The 19,201-nt window shown below is 39.9% G+C and overlaps 1 protein-coding gene across 1 annotated transcript in view; it reads left to right on the top strand.

Moving 5' to 3' along the window:
* The window catches only part of focad (focadhesin), a 187,727-nt gene that overhangs the window by 144,153 nt on the left and 24,373 nt on the right, over window positions 1–19,201 (top strand). Inside the window, exons 25-31 of the mRNA XM_048619555.1 lie at window positions 901–978; window positions 2,177–2,248; window positions 5,218–5,320; window positions 7,692–7,772; window positions 12,215–12,343; window positions 13,690–13,805; window positions 17,709–17,969. Coding sequence (XP_048475512.1) covers window positions 901–978; window positions 2,177–2,248; window positions 5,218–5,320; window positions 7,692–7,772; window positions 12,215–12,343; window positions 13,690–13,805; window positions 17,709–17,969 — 840 coding nt within the window. The remainder of the gene's footprint in view (window positions 1–900; window positions 979–2,176; window positions 2,249–5,217; window positions 5,321–7,691; window positions 7,773–12,214; window positions 12,344–13,689; window positions 13,806–17,708; window positions 17,970–19,201) is intronic.

Here is a 19,201-nt window from a genome sequence, read left to right as displayed (position 1 = left end):
AATGGGAAAATTGTTGGGAATGCAAGAGTCTTGTGGTGCATGTTTGGCAGTTGGGAAAGAGGGGTTTGAATATTGGAAGGAATAATTTAGTCAATGGAAAAGGATTGTACAGTGAAGAAATCAGCTAATCTGAGCATTTATCTTCATCTGCCATATTAAGTGTAACATTTTAAAAAGTGAGAAACTGCCTATTAATTGATTAAAACACCCAACTTTCCTTTAGTGTATTTGCTGGCTATATTTCAGTTCCTCCTACTGGGCTGAGTTTCAATAAAACTGCAAACATTTTCGTAAACCTTTAGTGTGCAATCAGGATTGTAGGGCATGTACACAAAAGTTTTGAAGAAAGCATGTTTTGGCACAGTATATGTTGTCTTTTTATTGCCAGGATCTTCCATGGCATTGCTCAAGATGTGCTGGTTTATTTCTCATAATGTTCAAAATATTATCAGAGCTACTGATGACAATTGAATAAAGGATTTTAATTAGCGTATTCTACTGACTTACTATTAGTTTATGTAATTTTATCTCTTCCAATGATCTAGAAATAACTGCTGTTAAAAACTAGAGCATATCTGATCTAAAATGATTTGCTGACCTCTCTTAGACAAACTCTGTCTTTAAATGCAACACAGATGCTTTCTTTTTGTATAAGTGCTTCCATAGAGAGTGTTTGACAGAGCACATTATCTGATGTTGTTAATGTAGTGATAACATGATAACTTGTACAAGTTAAAGCCTATAATGCCCAATTTAAGTACAGTACTTACAGATGTCCTACCCATTATGTTTGGAAGCCAGTTATTTTTCTAGACTGATAACTTTGTTGCGCTGTATGCCTCTATGAGAACTATCAAGACATTTTAGCTTATCCTTCTCATTTCCTTATGTCTCTCAAAGGGTTGCCCCACAATGCATCGATTAGCTGCAGTAAATGGTCTTGTTGCTTTGGTGGGATCTGAAAGTTCCCTGATACAGGTATGCTTTATCTGAAATTGTTTACTAGTGCAAAAATTGTTTGAAACTGACAATTCAGAAGCCTAGAGAAATAATTAAATAAAACCGTTCTACTAGTTTATCGAAAGTAAATACAGAGTATTTATTTATTGATGATGTGGCGTGAAATCATGTTTCCAATAAACTTTTAGTTGTGTTTGAGGGATCTTTAAAGTGTACTAAAGAGCAACCTTCATATGGAGTTTGGTCAGATCACGAGAGGGTGTATACAGAAATTTAACATTGAAACCATTTCACAAATGGTTTACCTCCTTCACATTTGCCATCTTATTTTTAATTCAGTGACTTTATGTTAGTGCTAGTGGAGGAGAAATTTGAACAGTTTGGATACAGCACTTGATAGGTGTAAACACAGGAATGTGTGATGGATATAGCAGTCTCACATTTGAAGAATGGCTAGCATTCATATAAACTCTTTCCTTCCTTATTATTGTAGAATTAATTTAATGTCAGCTGACTGATTCAATTTTCATCAATGTAGATTCGTTATATTTTAATAAATATGGATTTAGAGTGTCAGGAACACTTTCAGACAGAAATATCATGGAAAAAGAAAGAGCAGGTCAGATTGATTTGTGGCAGATTTTGTAAAGCTGCATCTTCAGTACAAAAGAATGTTTATTGAAATGTGGTGCAGTCACTTAAAGGTCCATATTTTTTACAGTACCCATTTTGACTGGCATGATCTGTTTGTACAGGGTCAGATTTTAGTGGCTGGTTCATTGATTTTTGGATTTGAACACAGTAAGCAAAAATACCTTTTTGAACATAAAGCTACATGTGAAATTTTGTTGAAAATTAGCAGATCTAGTTTGTGAAATGCAACAGAATGCAAAGAGCTGATATTCATTTAACAACCTGTTGAAAATCTCGAACAAAAACAGAAGTTGCTGGAAAAGCTCAGCAGGTCTGGCAGCATCTGTGAAGAAAAAAATCAGAGTTAACGTTTCAGTTCTGAGGAAGGGTCACCAGATCTGAAACGTTAACTCTGATTTTTTTTTTCTTCACTGATACTGCCAGGCCTGCTGAGCTTTTCCAGCAACTTCTGTTTTTGTTCCTGTTTTACAGCATCCGCAGTTCTTTCGGTTTTTCTTTTAAAAATCTCAATTGTTCGACTGAATTGAACACCATCTAACCATCTGCTCTTGACTTTGTGTAGTTGAAATCAGAATCAATCCAGTCATCCCAATTTCAATCGAAGATGAATGAGGTTATAAGAGCAATGACTCAGGTAAGTTTCAAATGCCTGCTAATGTCTAAAGTCAATATCAAACAGTCTGACGAGTAAGTTATCCCTGAGTCAGAGTTAATGCTTATCTTTTAATTCCCTTTCATCACTCTCAAGCTGCACTGGGCAGATTTGTTATGGTACTATTTCTCTGTGAACGTAATACTTCACGAGAGGTTGTGTCACTGTAGTAACTTACTGTTCGGTGTACTAGCAAGCTAAATTTATTTCTTCTGCTGATACTCAAGTATAACATGCTGGGTCTTGGAGCAGTTTCTTGCTAATGCATTAAGTTTTGCATTGCTTTGTTAATACTGATTAACAATATGAATCTACTGTTGAGGCTGGGTTACAAGGAAAGCTCACACCCAGCAATACGAATGTCTCGTTAACCATTTCGCCTTTCAAATATTGCTGTGTGCAGAATCTTATTTAACCCTTGCTAAATTTACTCTGTTCTAAAGCCAACACACTGTAACCAGGATGATTTTGTTCTTGATTATCCATGGGAGTTTTCATAGAAAATAGGAGGTCAACAAGATGTGAAGCTACAAGCATGGTTTTATAGATGTATTTGGATTCCGTTGTTCTGTATTTTCTAGCGACTTCAGCTGATAACAGAACAGTTCACCTTTTAGTTGATTTTCTATCACAAAATTCTCCACTGACGTCTTTTAATTCTTTTTCCATTCATGGGCTATGGGCATCGTTGGCAAGCCCACAATTTGGCCCTAATTGCTCTTGATTTGCTAGACCATTTCAGAGAGCATTTTAGAGTCAAACACATGGTTCTTGAACCACATGTAAGCCAGACCAGGTAAGGACTGCATTCAAGGGCATTCATAAGCCAAAAATGGTCTTATGGTCGACATTACTAAGATTAGCTTTTAATTTCAGATTTACTAATTGAATTCAAATCCCACCACCTGCCATGGTGGGATTTGACCCGGTATCTCTAAAGCATCATAGAATCCCTACAGTACGGAAATTGAGTCTGCACCAAACTGCCAAAGAACATCCCACCCTATCCCCATAACTGCACATTTACCATGGGTAACCCACCTAGCCTGTACATGCTTGGACACTCCGGGACAATTTAGCATGGCCAGTCCACCTAACCTGCACATCTTTGGATTGTGGGAGGAAACTGGAGCACCCAGAGGAAACCCACGCAGACACAGGGAGAATGTGCAAACTCCACACAGACAGTCATCCGAGGCTGGAATTGAACCCAGGTCCCTGGCGCTGTGAGGCAGCAGTGCTAACCACTGAGCCTTTGTGCTGCCCATCAGTATGGGTCCTCTGGATTACCAGTGAAAAACATTACCACTACACTGCCACCTCCCTTTATAACATTCAGTGACTAATTTCAGTGATGTTACTGTTTTAAAAGCAATACACAGCCTTAACTTCTTAAACAAGGTTTTGAGAGTGAACTGGTGCCAACTGATGATGTGTTTAACATGGTACTGTTTACCAACAAGAAGCTCAATATATAGGAGTCGATAGATTGCTTTCCAAGTTGAAAGCCATGTGCAGTGTTGAGCTGAATAGGGATTGCTGTTCTTTAGTTGGCCAAGTGACTATAGACGTGACTGAGTGTACAGTGGATCCTGAGAAGATGATTTGAACTTATAGATAAATGGATTATTACTGAAGAAGATTTTAGTGATGAGAGAGTGCAGTCAAAATTCAGAGTGAAATTAGTGAAGTAATTTGGTGAGATTATTCACCAGTTTCTTTTACCAGCTTAATATAAGTTCCACTTTATTGTACAAAATGGCAATTTAGTACTCAGTAGCACAAATTAATTTAGCAAGTAGTTGAATAATTTGTGCTTAGTTCCATTTGGGTTAATGTTGATATGCATTTAACATAGCAACATGGAAGACAGGAGCCTGAGGCCTCAAACCTTCTCTACAGTGATCATAGCTGATCATCAAGCTCAATATCTTAATCTTGTACCCTGCCACCAAAATAAGCAATCAAGCTTATTGTGTATATGATATGTCACGTTCTCAGATCTGATCTGAGAAATGGACGTTCTGAAATATGTCAACAAACAGTAAGACAATACAAAACTAAATCATATGCAGTGGAGGGAAGATCACCAATGTATTTATCAACCAACCATATATTTAACTTCTCTCAAAAATAAAATAAACATTTAAATTTGCAGAGTCCATTATGTTCAATTTTCTGTTACAGAAATTCAAATGAATTTGGTTTATATTTCAGCTGATAACATGAATTAGTTATCTATGTGGCAAATTTCAGTCTGAACTGGTGGTTTAATTGAGTCTAATCTGTTCCCGAGTAGAACAGTGAGAAATTTCTGTTACACAAGAACAGCAAAACTGCTTATATGTACCCAACAATGATGTTAGCATAATCCTGAATGTAAAAGATCAGGTTTTGACCTCTGGAAACTTGTGGTCATCTGTATGAAGAGCCCACTTCTTATTTTGTTAAAATCTAAACAAACAAATAAAGATAAGCTGAAAGGGATGAGAGTAGGCTCTGTATTGTGCAAAATGCCTTTGATATCAAATACTATCTTGCATCAACTTATTTGAATTGATATCCATTTCATCGAAGCTGTATGTATAACAGTTATTTAATGTGATCACTTTGGAGCATGGTATTGTTATGTTAGCATGGAGCTAATCTCTCAACACACCTCACATCCTTCTCTTTCATTCGTTAGGATGTTTGCAGATATGTAACTTGTGGTTCCTGAATGCTGTGCCTCTCTATAGCATTAGTAATGTTAGTAATGAATAAGTTGCAACTTTACCACTAAATGTGAAATACAGAGATGGAAGCTAAAGGAGGAGTAAAAAATGTATTTTCATTTGAACTCTGCAAAGGTATTGTTGAAAAACCTGCATACATTAAACCATTTTGGACATTACACTTCTTTTGTGTTGCTTGTTTATTTATCCGCCTGTTGTATTTTTGCTTTATCACAGACAATTAGTTTTTCTGGTGTGATTGGACTCCAGTCGAATGCTGCCTATGCTTTAGGACATCTACACCTGACCAACATGTCATCCAGTCAGAGTCGAACATCAGGTTAGTAATACGAGGAGAATTGCAGGAGTGCAGAGATCGTGGAGGGCCAGAGGAGATTGTAGACGTAAGGAGGCAGACACTTACCAAGGTGCTTCAAAGCGTAGTTGGGAATTATCTCCATCCCATCGTAAGATGAATTCTACAAATTTAGTTTCCTCTGTGGATGTGGTTCTTCAATATATAAAGCAACTTGTGTCTCCAGGATACAGTATGCGGTCAAAATCTTTGATGATCATTTGAGGTAGAAACACAAAACTTTGAGAGGGTTTTGTTGAGAGAAAACTTTTGGGAGTGTCCTTGAAGAAAGGTGCCTTATTTGGTTTAAGCCCATATCTAGCAGCTCCAGCAACATCTGGCAATAACCAGATGCTCAGAGGCGTGCGCGCACACACGTGAGACATTTATCATAAGCTGCACCTGAGCGTGTAGAAACAATACGGTGAACTCCGTGATAGATAACTGATTTCTGTCCGTTTACTTTGAGCCTTGTTTTTGAGATTAGTCATTGCTGCCATTTTACTTCATTTCTCCTCGGTGGTGGGCACCAGAGGGTGTTTTACAACAATAGAGAGTTGGACCGCACTAGGGTCAAGTCATTGGAGACAGAGCGTGTACCCTATGACCACAGCAGCCCTCTTGAAATAAACCTGTAAAATTATTTTTATTGTCATCTGCGAGGAGAGAAGGGTTTTTTTTTAACAGCTTGCCTGAAACAAGGCACCTCTGAGAGCTCCTGTAGTCGGCTACTAGACTTTTCTGTGGTCCCATTTAATTAGAATATGTTAGTTGCCTTAATGAACAATTAATGATACAAGGATTAATTATCAATCTTGTGTTAGCTCATTCTGATTTTGTAACACCTTACACTACTTTTGCCTTTGAGTGAGTGTGTTCCATGATTCTGCAAAGAGTGAACTCCTCACCTTGCTGTACCTTTTAGAGGGGATGTTGAAAAGTGACCAAGCAACAATGGAGTGAAAATGGAGAACAAATCATTCCATCTACACTTGTACATCCTTTAATGTCTCAATAGTGAGCACAATTGGCTAAGAACTGACATTAACAAATAATTAAGTTTATATTTATTTCTGAACTTGCTCAAGAACAGTGTTACAACATTGTGTTCATTCTTGTAGTCCCCAACAAATTGAACTACTAACCTCTATTGTCTTGCCAAAATGGGAAGGGGAAGGTGTGGAGAGGGGCTAAATTTGTTGAGTTAACCCTTATCACTGTAACTGATTCAACAATGTCTCCAATAAAGATCTGTGGATGAGCTCATGTTCCTGCTTTGCTGTTTAATTGGGAAATCCTGGAATGGAGTGCAGTATAGGAGATGGGTGTGCAGGATGAAAGCCAAGAATTTAATGAGAAGAGAGAAACTTGAAGACAACAATTCATCAGAATGTCTTTTAGCAGCTGAAAAGTCATATGAATATGAGAAATGCATGTCGAAGGGTTACTTTTCTTTAACTCTCAAATCTCAGCAACAATAGCAAAAAAAACTCTCAACTTCCATCCAGTCTTTTTGGTGCCTATTTTGACACCACCTGGATCTGGATCAGAAAGAAAGACTTGCAGGAATTTTGAACTGCGTTATTTCATTTCAAGCTGTCCGTGGCCCAATCTCCTAACTAATGTCAAATCAGTGAGATCTCTCGCTGGGAGACCTGATGTGATCATCCTGTGAAAACAAAAAAGAATAATGTGGATGTTATGTGTTTTCTTCATGGTGTGATACTCCCCTAAACAGTTTATAAAAGAGTTGTGGGCTTTATTCATCGAAAATAGTCACTTCTTGCCTCTCCTCTCCCTTCCACCGTTAACAACCACCCTGTGTCTCCACCTTCCCCAGCAAACTTAGCTTCTCCTTTGACTGTGACCCGCTGTAACAACATACACGCTGTGTATCTGCAGATGCCACATTTTTCAAGTGATTAAGCTACGAGGATGCTGAGACTACTTACCCCGTTGCCAGGAGACTGAATCGTACATTTTGCTAGAGTTTGGAAAGCAGATGATTGAAACTGAAGATGACAGCAGGGTTTTACTTGTCAGCTAGCATCGACTTTGAAATGTGTTTCCAATGTATCTTCTTTTATCCATGTATCTGCCATCTAATTACAACTGGGTTTTTTTTTAAGAAAAAGAAATCATACTGTCAGTTCTGCGTGGAGTCCTGTGTTGTGTCCAGCAGCTTTCTCAGTGGTTTTGATTTTTTTAATTGCTCAGCGCTTCAGATTGTTTGAATGGTGTTTCATGCTGTTTGAAATGTGAGAGTGATCCGCTGGCCAGTAACACAGGGAGGCCATTGTTTGTGGAATGAGCATATGTGACTCCTTACTTAATGAGATCAATGTTTTTTTTACAGTGCCTCCAGATTTTGGCTATTTGCCAGAAAGAAGTGTCATCAGATCTGCTACTGACTATGTTATTGAAGCAGGAAAGAAAGGTATGATATGGATACTGTTTTAAATGTATCTTAATTCCTTCCCTTTATTGAAGCAAAATGCTAATTAGGTTTCTCGTTGGTCAGCCTGAGTTCAGCTGATGCTCTTGGAACAGTTTAGAGTTAGCACAAAATTTGTTCTTTAATGTGGCATTTTCTAAGTATGGTTATTACATCCGTTTTTTTTATTGCATCCTGCTTTGCTAGAATTCTTATTGAATTACACCCAGTGCTTCACAATATGCAGCATAGTTGTAATGTTTTGTAGCAAATGGAAGTCTTGTTCGGTTGTGTCTGGTAGGCCACTTTGTTTAAACCTAAACCCATGTTCATGTGGTTGAGCGTGGTTCTACAGTTTTCCTGCTGGCATTGTATCTATGTGTCTGCCTGTAGATGGGCTTACTCAACTGCTGAAGATCACCTTGGTCCCTTTGCAAGGATGCAGTTCTGATTTACAGAGTGGGTGTTATATTCGGCTTGTTTTATTTATGTCAAAATTCTTGACCCAACATAGGGTCATGATGGGCACAGATCCTGTTCTCCTATTCAATTCCCCTATCTCGCAATCCCAAGATGTGGAGATGCCGGCGTTGGACTGGGGTGGACAAAGTCAGAAGTCCCATGATGCCAGGTGACCTGACGAAGGAGCAACGCTTTGAAAGTTGTGATTTCAAATAAACCTGTTGGACGATAACCTGGTGTTGTGTGACTTCTGACCTAGAAATCCCAAGACAAAGAAAATGAGAACACTTCAGGCAATGTTTTAACACTGCCAAAATGTATTTACTTATCCACTTAGGGCCTAATTGGCCATTGACTGGCTTTCTGAAATGGTATTGATGTTTTGCTAAAAATGGTTATGGTGGTGCATGTGATAGTGCGACTGAAGCCTAATTTAATTGTCTTCAGTTGAAAGTGCACTTGGAAGGTAAATATGACATTATCTTAAGAAGGTTCAACAGTTCACATCTCCCTTTCTTCTTGGAAAATCTTCCTTTTATCCTCCTGAACTCAGCAGTGCTGACAGCCTTACGTATTTTAATCTGAATGAACCATTGGCAATATCAAAATAATGCAAAACCAAAACCTTGCAATTATTGAAAATCTGAAAGAAAAGCAGAAAATGCTTGAGGCACTCATATATCCAGCTATTTCTGTGTAGTGAACAGATGAGGTCTTGTTTTTAAATAGGAATGCTTTGTCAGAATTAATAATGGGACTGGATTAACTGATGAATACATGAGAAATATATAACCACAGCCTCAGTGTCTTGTCCCCAGAACAAATCAACAAGCAGTTCATTTGTTTTTGATTGAGGCATCAAATAATCTGAATTATTTTGGGGAAAATGCTGTAGGCATCATTAGTGAACACTGTTAAAACTGCCCAGTATTCTTCTTGGGTTGCTGTGGATCCAGGGGGAACACTTGGAAGAGAGATTGCAAGTCATGGCCATAGTTCGGAGGAGAATTGAGACCGAACCCCCCGTATCAGGGGACTGAGCTAGGACAGCAGATCAATCTTTAAAGAAGACAGCGGAGGATGTGCAGAATTATCTTCGAGTTTGATGTTAAGCAGGATAAGATGGGTAAACCTGAAGCATTAGTTCAGAATTAAACAACATGCTCCAAATTATGCTCCAGCTATACAAAAGCCTGGTTCGGCCACATCTGGAGTATTGTGTCCAGTTCTGGTTGCCTCATTACAGGAAAGATGTGGAAGCATTGGAAAAGATGCAGAGAAGATTTACCAGGAAGTTGCCTGGAATGGAGGGAAGGTCTTACGAGGAAAGGTTGAGAGAGCTAGAGCTTTTCTCTTTAGAACGACAAAGGATGAGAGGTGACTTGATACAGATGTACAAAATGATCAGAGGTATAGATAGAGTGGACAGCCAGAGACTTTTTCCTAGGGTGGAGGTAGCTATTACGAGGGGGCATTGTTTTAAAGTGAGTGGAGGTAGATATAGGGGAGACGTCAGAGGTAGGTTCTTTACTCAGAGAGTGCTCGGGGCATGGGATGCATTGCCGGAGAGGGTAGTGCAGTCGGCCTCATTAGGGGCATTTAAGCGGCTATTAGATAGGCATATGGATGATAGTATAAGGTAGGGGTGGATGTTAGATAGACCTTAGGTTTAGGGTAAAAGTTTGGCACAACATCGTGGTCCGAAGGGCCTGTACTGTACTGTACTGTTCTATGTTAACACTGAGGAGAAAGAGGTACAGGGTCGAACCAATGTCAAGAAGAACTTATTCTCTCAAAGCACATTCACCAAGAGATACAAGATGGTGCATTTAAACCCTACCTTGGATTAAAAACAAAATCAAATCTACAGTATAGAGGATGTGCTGCATTGTTAGATGTTTGGGTTTGCTTGTCCTGGTGGTTCAGCTGCAGAGTCAGGCATTATTTGAAGATGAGCAGGGATAGTCCTGGCCAACATTCCTCCTCCTGAGATGAGGTCAATCAATTATTTATCTTGTTATGATTTGTAACGTATTGCTGTTTGTAAAAAGAAAAAACCTGCCACATTTACCCATCTGAGAACTCCTCCTCAAAGTGTGTAAAGTACATTTGAATGAGACAGAGTCAGAATTCACACCACACCAGGTTATGGTCCAACAGGGTTATTTGAAATCGCAAGCTTTCGTAGTGCTGCTCCTTCGTCAGGTGAAGTGCCTGCTTTTTATACTCCACCCCATGTTTTAAATCTTCACCTGATGAAGGAGCAGCACTCTGAAAGCTTGTGATTTCAAATAAATCTGTTCGACTGTAACCTGGTGTCGTGTGACTTCTGACTTTGCCCTCCCCAGTACAACACGAGCACCTCCACATCATGAATGAGACAGGACAGGGTGCTGTACCAAAATGCATGTTTGCCTCTTTGAACAGCATCTTAGAATGCACTTCCAAGTGGTATAGTGAAGGTGAAAAGCCCTTATTCCATACCCTATTGCAAAAGTGAAGTTGCTGTAGTCCCAGAGGACCGTATGTCTCCTATTAGAGGGAGATGACTGTTGGTGGTTTAACCTGAGGATTACCACACCTCTGGCAAGGAGCGAGGTTGATGGTGCAGTGGGACACGGTAGGTTTTTCTGAGTTGGATTGGCCGATTTGAGATTGCTTTCCTTTCATTTGTATGTTGCCCTCCAGGAGAGACGCCTCTTAATTGCAGCCTTTGGGGTATTAACTTACCGTTCCGAAGTGTGCTATCCATAAACAAATTTGTTGCATTACCCAAAGGAGAAGAAAAGCCTAGGGGAATGCAAGGTACTCCCAGCTCGAACTCATTTGCTAAATAAAGCCATGGGTATCTGCAGCCTACATCAGTTATTGTGCCTTTTCTCACTCCTCCCATGGAAACTCCTATTTCAGATTTGCTCACACTCTCACAGCTGCACTTCAGTTCAGTGTTCCTGGGCAGTTTGCCTGTTTCTCTGAACAGCCCCATTCACTGGAGCAGCTGGCATGCACTTCTTGAGCCGAGTGTGTTGGTCTACAACGGGACTGACTGTCACAGTTGCTCATTACACAGTTGAGCGAGATGATACGTCGCCACTGAAGACGGCATCAGGATTGTAGCAACAGTTCCTGCCAGGACCAGCATAGACCCAAAAGATTTTAAAAAACACATACCTGAAGTCAAACACAACAATACCTAGCTGTGGCATTTCCAGATCAGTTTGCATCTTGCCCAAAGCACTGACCTTTGGATTTCTCAATGGAAATTTTCCAGGGCAGATATATGTTCAACCCAAAATCTGTGTATTATGGTGTTTCTGTGGTAGTATGGGAACAGTTTCCGTTTAGATTGCTCCATTAGGCTTTTCTTAAATGACGCATGAGTGGTGTGTAAATCATTAACCCATAAACTGGGACAAACCTACATGTACGTTTCGACAAGATGTCCTCAGAGTGGTTTCAACCTTTTGTGTAAAGACTATTAAGCATCTGGTACTGAACTAAAGCATTAAGTTAAATGAGGAGTTCGGCTGTTTAGTTTTGGATATGTGGGAATGATTGTTAGAAACCTAATTGGAGGATGTCTGATGACCCAACCATGCTATGATAATAGTCTGAACCCTGAGATTAACATTGTCATGAAACTGTCACTTTTTTGTAGGCTTATTCAATAATTTGTCAATCTACATCTTTTGTACATTTTCCTGTATTTGGGATCTGTTTTGGTTCTGCTGGTGTCGAACACCCAAGGTACCCTGTGTGCTCTGTTTCACATTCACAGTGAACAATATAAGCCTTTGCAAGTACATTTGTAGTTTTACTACACACATTGAACCACTCTTATATTTCTTCTGCCAGTCTAAGCAGTTGCATAAATGAACTTGAAATGAACTCAAAATCAGTCCACCACAACAATCCACATTAACATACCATGCTACCGCTGCACTGCGTTTTTTTTACATCTGGTTTTCTTCTTTCATTTTCAGGTCCTGAGAGAATTCCTGCCCAGCTCGTGAAGGTTTTGTTGGGGCCTGTTGCTAGATGTGGGAGCAGTTACCAATATCCCCCTGTTAATTGGGCTTCCATACTTTCACCACTTATGAGACTGAATTTTGGTAAATTCTCAAAGGTGTAATGTTTGTTTATAATGCAGCGCATCGTAAGATCCATTGATTCATGAAGAGTTATTTTGTTCATTTCTTTTTTAAAGGGTATTTAATGACCGTGGCTGACTGAAAATTGCCTTAATCTTGTTAATTAGAGACATTTCAAAAGCTTTTTGCAGAAATGTAAAATTTCTCCCTTCATGTTATCTCCCCCAACATCACACCTTTTACAGTTTTCTGCATACTTCTAAAGGGGTCTTCAGTTACCAGTGGTTTGCCTACAATCGCCTTAACCTTGTATTGTGGAAGAAGTATCCAACAATTTCATTTATATTTCAAACTCGGTATAAAATAGTTGGTCTTTCAGTCAGGATCACTATTTTTGTTGGATTTTAAGGCTAGATATATCAAATATTGTATTTCTTCACCTGGACTTGTGTCCAGCTGCTTTGAAAGTGCAGAAAACAGTGAAAGGGAACTGAGATATTTTCCATTTCTGTAAAAAAAATAAGTGTTTGAAATGTCTGTAATTGGGAAGTTGGTCACTGAGTAATGAACATAACCAGTGACATTAAAATGATGTTTATTGTTTGTAATGTATTATCACCCTAAGAGCTTAAATCGGAACATTCCTTTAAACAGTTCTTGAAAAAATAAGTTTTCAAGTCTTAAAATTTTCAGCATAGCTAAACTGCAACTACTCAATTAATTCAACGGAGGTGATGTGTGTGTGTGTGTGTGTGTGTGTGTGTATGTATGTCTGTCTGTCTCTGTCGACGTCTGTGTCTGTCTCTGTTCCCGGAGATTCAGCCTAGTCGTTAAATTTATCACTGAGCCTGTCTAGTCAAATGAACTGTCTGTAAATACTGAGAATTTTTGTTGATTTGTACTACGTAAGCTCCTGCTGTTGTACTCATTGAACAGTGAAAGAACTGTTTGTCTCTTTTAATGACTGCAGGAGTACGTTAAGATTCACCTTTTTCTAAGATGATAGCAAGAATTTGAAATACAGTGACAATGATTTACAATATCCCCTGCTTCCTGAGCACCAATGCTCTGTAATTTTAAGTTCTGTATTGCAAATGTATTGGGCCAGAATTTGCTTCCCGTGCTAGCTGCATTGCCAAATTGTTTGGAATGCGGGAATTGTTGGTAATAAATCATGGTCCATCAAGATGCTATGGCCTCATCTTAAGTTCACTGAGGAAAATGGTTTGGAAATCAAGATTGTCAGTGCCTTGTTCTAACTGTGTTAGGAAACAGCTACCTCTTCAGCCGTTTCTAAAGTAAACAGTGCCATGCAGTGGTCATGCTGTAAGATACCAGCTTTAATGCTGTTACTTTCTTTATTGTAGGTGAAGATGTTCAGCAGCACTGCATTGAAATAGCAGTTACCCAGGCTCAGACATCACAAAGTGCTGCAATGTTCTTAGGAATGTGGGTGGCACCGCCATTAGTGTACAGCCTTAACGTATGTATTAATTTTTTTATCTATGTATCCATTATAAATGCAATTTTTTCTGATATTTTTCTTTCTTTGTTCAGTCTGTACGACACACGTGGAAATTGTTAGTGATATTCTTAAAAGGAATGTCACATATAAGGTTTCCTTTGACTAGAGTCACAGGGCTTATGAATACATTATATTAAAGCACGATTGGTCCTGCTGTCATTTGCCAAAGCTGCTTCCCAGTCCATGGACATCCAGAAAAGTTCAATAACCCTGGATTGTTATTCCCATTGCAAACCCATGTCTTAAACTCCTCTCCCCACCTCCACCCAGCACCTTTAACAAGCGTGAGGAGCTCATGGGCTGTTGTTCACATCGATTGCAATTATCCAGAGGCTATTTGCTTGTTTCTCTTTGTAGCCCATCATGTCATGTTCTTCTAAGGTTCGTACCCATCTGAGCATCACACTCTGATAGCTGTCCTGTTTTCTCTTATGCCACGCCTCACACATAACTGATGTTATTAAAGATTTTCTGTATTCAGGCACACAGCTTCTCTCATTCTAATCTGCTGCCATCACCCTGTCTTCAAGACAAACCATCTGTGTGTGCCCCATTCTTACAAGATAACAGGCCAGCTTCAGCCTCCCTTTTCTCTCCAAAAACACCGAATGAATTGTTATTCCCCAAATGTTTGTCAGTCTTTCCTGGAAATCCATGTTTCAGTCCCTCCAAAGGGGAGCAGGATGACTCCGTGGTTAGCACTGCTGCTTCACAGCGCTGGGGGCCCAGGTTTGATTCCACCTTCAGGCGTCTGTCTGTGTGGAGTTTGCACATTCTCCCCATGTCTATGTGGGTTTCCTCCGGGTACTCCGGTTTCCTCCCACAGTCCAAAGATGTCCAGTTTAGGGTGGGTTGCCCATGCCAAATTGCCCACAGTGTCCAGGGTTGCGCAGGTGAGATGGATTAACCACGGGAAATGCAGGGTTATAGGTTAGAGTGGGAGGCTGTTTGGAGGGATGATGTGGACTCGATGGGCTGAATGGCCTGCTTCCCCACTGTAGGGATTCTATGATTCTAAGGCTCTCCCCCAATCCCTACCGCATTGGCAAAGCTGCTGTCATCAAAAGTCACAAACAATATCCAATGTGAAAAACATGAATTTTGCCTTTTGTTCCTCCTTGACCCATCTGCAACCTTCGTTGCAGTTGTCCGTAGCATCTTCCTTAAGTGTGTCTCCATTTTCATCCAAGTAGGTAGGAATGTATTTTATTTTTCTATTCATAACCACCAAATTTGCAACCTTGGCTTTTATCTCCTTGTGTACATTGTAGATCCAAAATAGGGATAACATCCTTCCCCTAGGCAACATCTCCCAAAAGAACAATATCCGATTCTACCTGTACACTGTTGGCACCTAGCTAGACACAACTCTATGTCTTCACCAACTCTCTTATCCTTTATTTCTAAATGACCAGGCTGCTTATTTGACATCCAGTGCTGAGTGAGCAGGAAGTTTCCCAAGTTAAGTATTGAGAAGGCAAGTTTGTAACCTTGGTGTCGTATCCCACAATGTACATCTGACTAAATATCCATTACCACAAGACAATCCGTTTTGACCTGTGTGACATCACCTGATTCCATCCCAGGTTCAGCTCATCTGCTCCAGGAATATGAGATCTTTCTTACCTCTGGACTTGACTGCTCAACTAAAGCATGGCAGGTTTTTAGCATCCATAAACACCCATCCAAACTCTGCTACCATGTTCCATTCATCCATTACCCTGTACTCCCTCACCTACACTGACTCCAGGTAAAGCCACACTTCAGTTTCAAAACACATCCCTTTATTGCTAACCCTTTCTTCCTGTTTCTCTGACCATCTCTACAAGTAATAATTAATTCCATCCTCTTGAGCTTAGCTCACCTTGTTATCATTTCACCCCTGGTGGCCATACAACCTGCTGCCTGAGCTCTGGATTTCCTCCTTTGACCTCTCTACCTCTTCTATTCTCCTTTAAAACATTTCTTAAAACCCACCTTTTGACCCAAACTTGGTCATCTGCCCTAATACCTCCTTACGTGACAGTGTCAAATTTCGTTTTCTTTTAATGCCCCTGCGAAGCACCTTTGTGATGTTTTATTGTGCTGAAGGTATTATCCAAATACAACTTCTTGTTGCTCAAATGCAGTCATAGAGTCATACTTCATGGAAATAGATCCTTTGGCCCAATTCATCTGTGCTGACCGGACATCTGAATCTGAGCTAGTCCCATTTGCCATTACTTGGCCCAAATCCTTCTAAATGCTTCTTATTCATATACCCATCCAGTTGCCTTTTAAATGTAGTAATTGTACCAGCCTCCACCACTTCTTCTGGCAGCTCATTCCATACACACACCACCCTCTGCATGGAAAAAGTTACCCCTTAGGTCATAGAGTCGTACAGCATGGAAACAGACCGTTCAGTCCAGTCTACCATTAACTGTATAAGTACTGCCCTGGTTTGCCTTAGCAAAATGCAACACCTCAAATTAAACTCCATCTGCCACTCCTCTGCCCATATGTCTACCTGCATTTTACTCCGAGATAATCATCATCACTGTCCAGTACACCACCTATTTTGGTGTCATCTGCAAACTTAGTAACCATACCTCCTATATTCACACCACAGTCAGGAAGGTGAGTGGCGTGGAAAAGAAACTGCAGGGTGCTGTGTTTTCACACATCTGTTGCCCTTGTTCTTCAAAGTGATAGAAGTTGCCGGTCCGATACGTGCTATCGGAAGAGCCTTGGTAAATTATTGCAGCACATCTAGTAGAGGGTATGCACAGCTGCCATCGTGTGTTAATGAAGGCAGTGACTGTTAAATGTTGAAAATAGTGAAAGTGGGGCCAATCAAGCAGTTCGCTTTCTCCTGGTTGGCATCAAATTTCTTGAGTGTTGCTGAAACTGCACACATCCTGGTAAGTGGGGAGTATTCCCTCACGCTCCTGAAGTCTGCCTTGGAAATGGTACACAGGCATTGTGAATTGAGTAGGAGAGTTTCATATGACTGAATAGCCTAACACTCTCTCGTATTTCTATATTCACAATATTCACCTGGCTGGTCTGGTTCAGTTTCCAGTCAATGGTTAAGTGGTCACCACTGGATTTGCTTTTGAATTCCAGATTTTTAAAATTGAAATCAAATGTTAGCATTTGCCATGGTAGGATTTGAACTCGTGTACCCAGAGCATTAGCTTGAATTCGGAATTGTTGACATTATCACTGTGTCATTGCCTCCCCATTTTTCCTATCAGGATCAAGTCTCCACATGATGCCTTTAACAAGCACAAATGAAAATAAAATTAAGGTATTCATTTGGAATGTGTGCAGGAATTGTTTTCAGAGCAGGAAAAACTGAACCACAATGTCTGCAATCTTATAGTGAATTTTTCCAGTTACAGCTTAAAACAGCAATGTTGGACAAACAACCTCAATAGTAACAAAATTCACCAAAAACAGTTTTATTGCCGCAGTAGAATGGTACATATTTGTTACAAGATATTATTGCTACCATCGTTTATAATGCAGGGAATCATTTAATTTCACAAGGAATTCTGCACCAGATCAGCAAAACATGTATGAATTTCAAACTTGGAAACAAGTTCCTTTTCACTGCCAGTCATGATTTCATTTCAATCAAGTTTGAAATTCTGTAACAAAACAGAAATTCTTGGAGAAACTTAGAAGGTCTGGCAGCGCCTGTGGAGAGAAAGCAGAGTAAATGTTTCAGGTCCAGTGACACTTGAAGAGTCATTAACTGTTTCTCTCCACAGATGCAGCCAGATCTGCTGAGTTTCTCCAAGAATTTCTGTTTTTGTTTTGGATTTCCAGTATTCTTTGTTTCATTTAAATTCTGTGCTTCTGTTTTAATTCCAGTTGGAGACAAGAAAATACCTCTTCATGTCTCTTGCTTCCTGGATGAAACATGTGTCTGAAGATAAACTTCAAACATTTGTTGAAGTGCTTGCAGTCCAATACTTTACCTCAGGCAACAGGCAGAAAAGCCCAGACCTGTGTCATTCCATTCTACAAGGGCTAAATGAAGCGATGAAGGTTCCAACGCAAGTGCAGCACAGCTGGAGCATATTGTGCAAAAGTGTTGCGATGATCTTTGAAATGCTACCTAATGAAATCCAGGTACTGCTTTTCTGCATCAACACCCAAATTAATTGACGCAGCATATGTCACATAAAAGGTCACCCCTTAAGCGCTGAAACAAATGATGAAAAGGGAGCCTGTCAGATTGGGAGACTCATAAGGTATGGGACGAAAGCATAATCAGCTGGATTTTTTGGGGCCTTTAAAGGCAGACAGGTAGGTACCCAGACAAAGCAGTCTTGGGAGAGAATTCCAGTGAATGCAATACCTGATTAATTTTCAATGTTGGTGTCGATAGTATGAGGAATATACGGTTAACTACAATCAGTGGAGCAGGGATGAAGTTGAGAGAAATATGACCAGAAAGAGGTTGCTTTGTTTGGATGGTGGAACACCATGGAAGGATTTGAAAATAGGAATGAGAATATTAAAAGTGACCTGTTGATGCACAGGGTGATGACTATATGTGATTATCTCCTGGGAAAAAAAAATGCAGGGTACAGAATTCTGGATTAACTCAAGTCTGAAGGCAGGCTATTGAGGAAAGCCCTCGAGAGAATTGATTAGTGATGAGAATATAAATGAACAACATACAAGGGATCAATAAACTAGAAAAAAATATTAACCAGCGTAAACCAACAATGACTGTTGGCTATCAAAGGAAAGATATTTGAGAATATATGAAAGACTGTTATGATTGGAATCAAAAAATAGTACCGTAGACAAGGATTCCAGAAAAGAGGGAAAATCTGATAGCAGTATTAAAGTTAGAGAGATTCAGCAGGGACTGTGGACCACAGTCAAACAGAATGTTGGTAACATTGAATGAGAGAACTTGAATCCTGTGTTTGGGGAAGAAACCAGATCTGTAGGACAGTGAGTGGTGAGGGAGGTGAATATTATTTGTTCAACAATATGTCCAAAATATCCTTGGAGAGATAAGTAGATTTGAGATAGGGCTGTGACTAGTACAAATAGAGGGATTGATGGCTTAAGAAAGGCAGTGATGGTAGCAGTTCTCAAAAGGGTGATTATAACCTGGAAGTGGAAATTTGTCAAGAACTGGCTTGGAAAGATGTGCGGGAGAAAGTTGAGGGCATAAGTTCAAGGAGGGCTGGGGAACACAAATGCGAAAGAGCATGTAGTTTTGTAGTTGGTGGCTGTTGTGAAGTAAAAGGTGAGGACAAAATTTAAAAGGAGAAGTTTGTAAATATCTTTTCACTCATTGGACATGGGTGGCACTGGCAAGGCCAACATTTACTAACCTTGAG

The sequence above is a fragment of the Rhincodon typus genome, chromosome 3 (genome assembly GCF_021869965.1).
Source record: "Rhincodon typus isolate 14 chromosome 3, sRhiTyp1.1, whole genome shotgun sequence".
Lineage (NCBI taxonomy): Eukaryota > Metazoa > Chordata > Chondrichthyes > Orectolobiformes > Rhincodontidae > Rhincodon > Rhincodon typus.
This window is presented reverse-complemented; position numbering and strand designations above follow the sequence as displayed.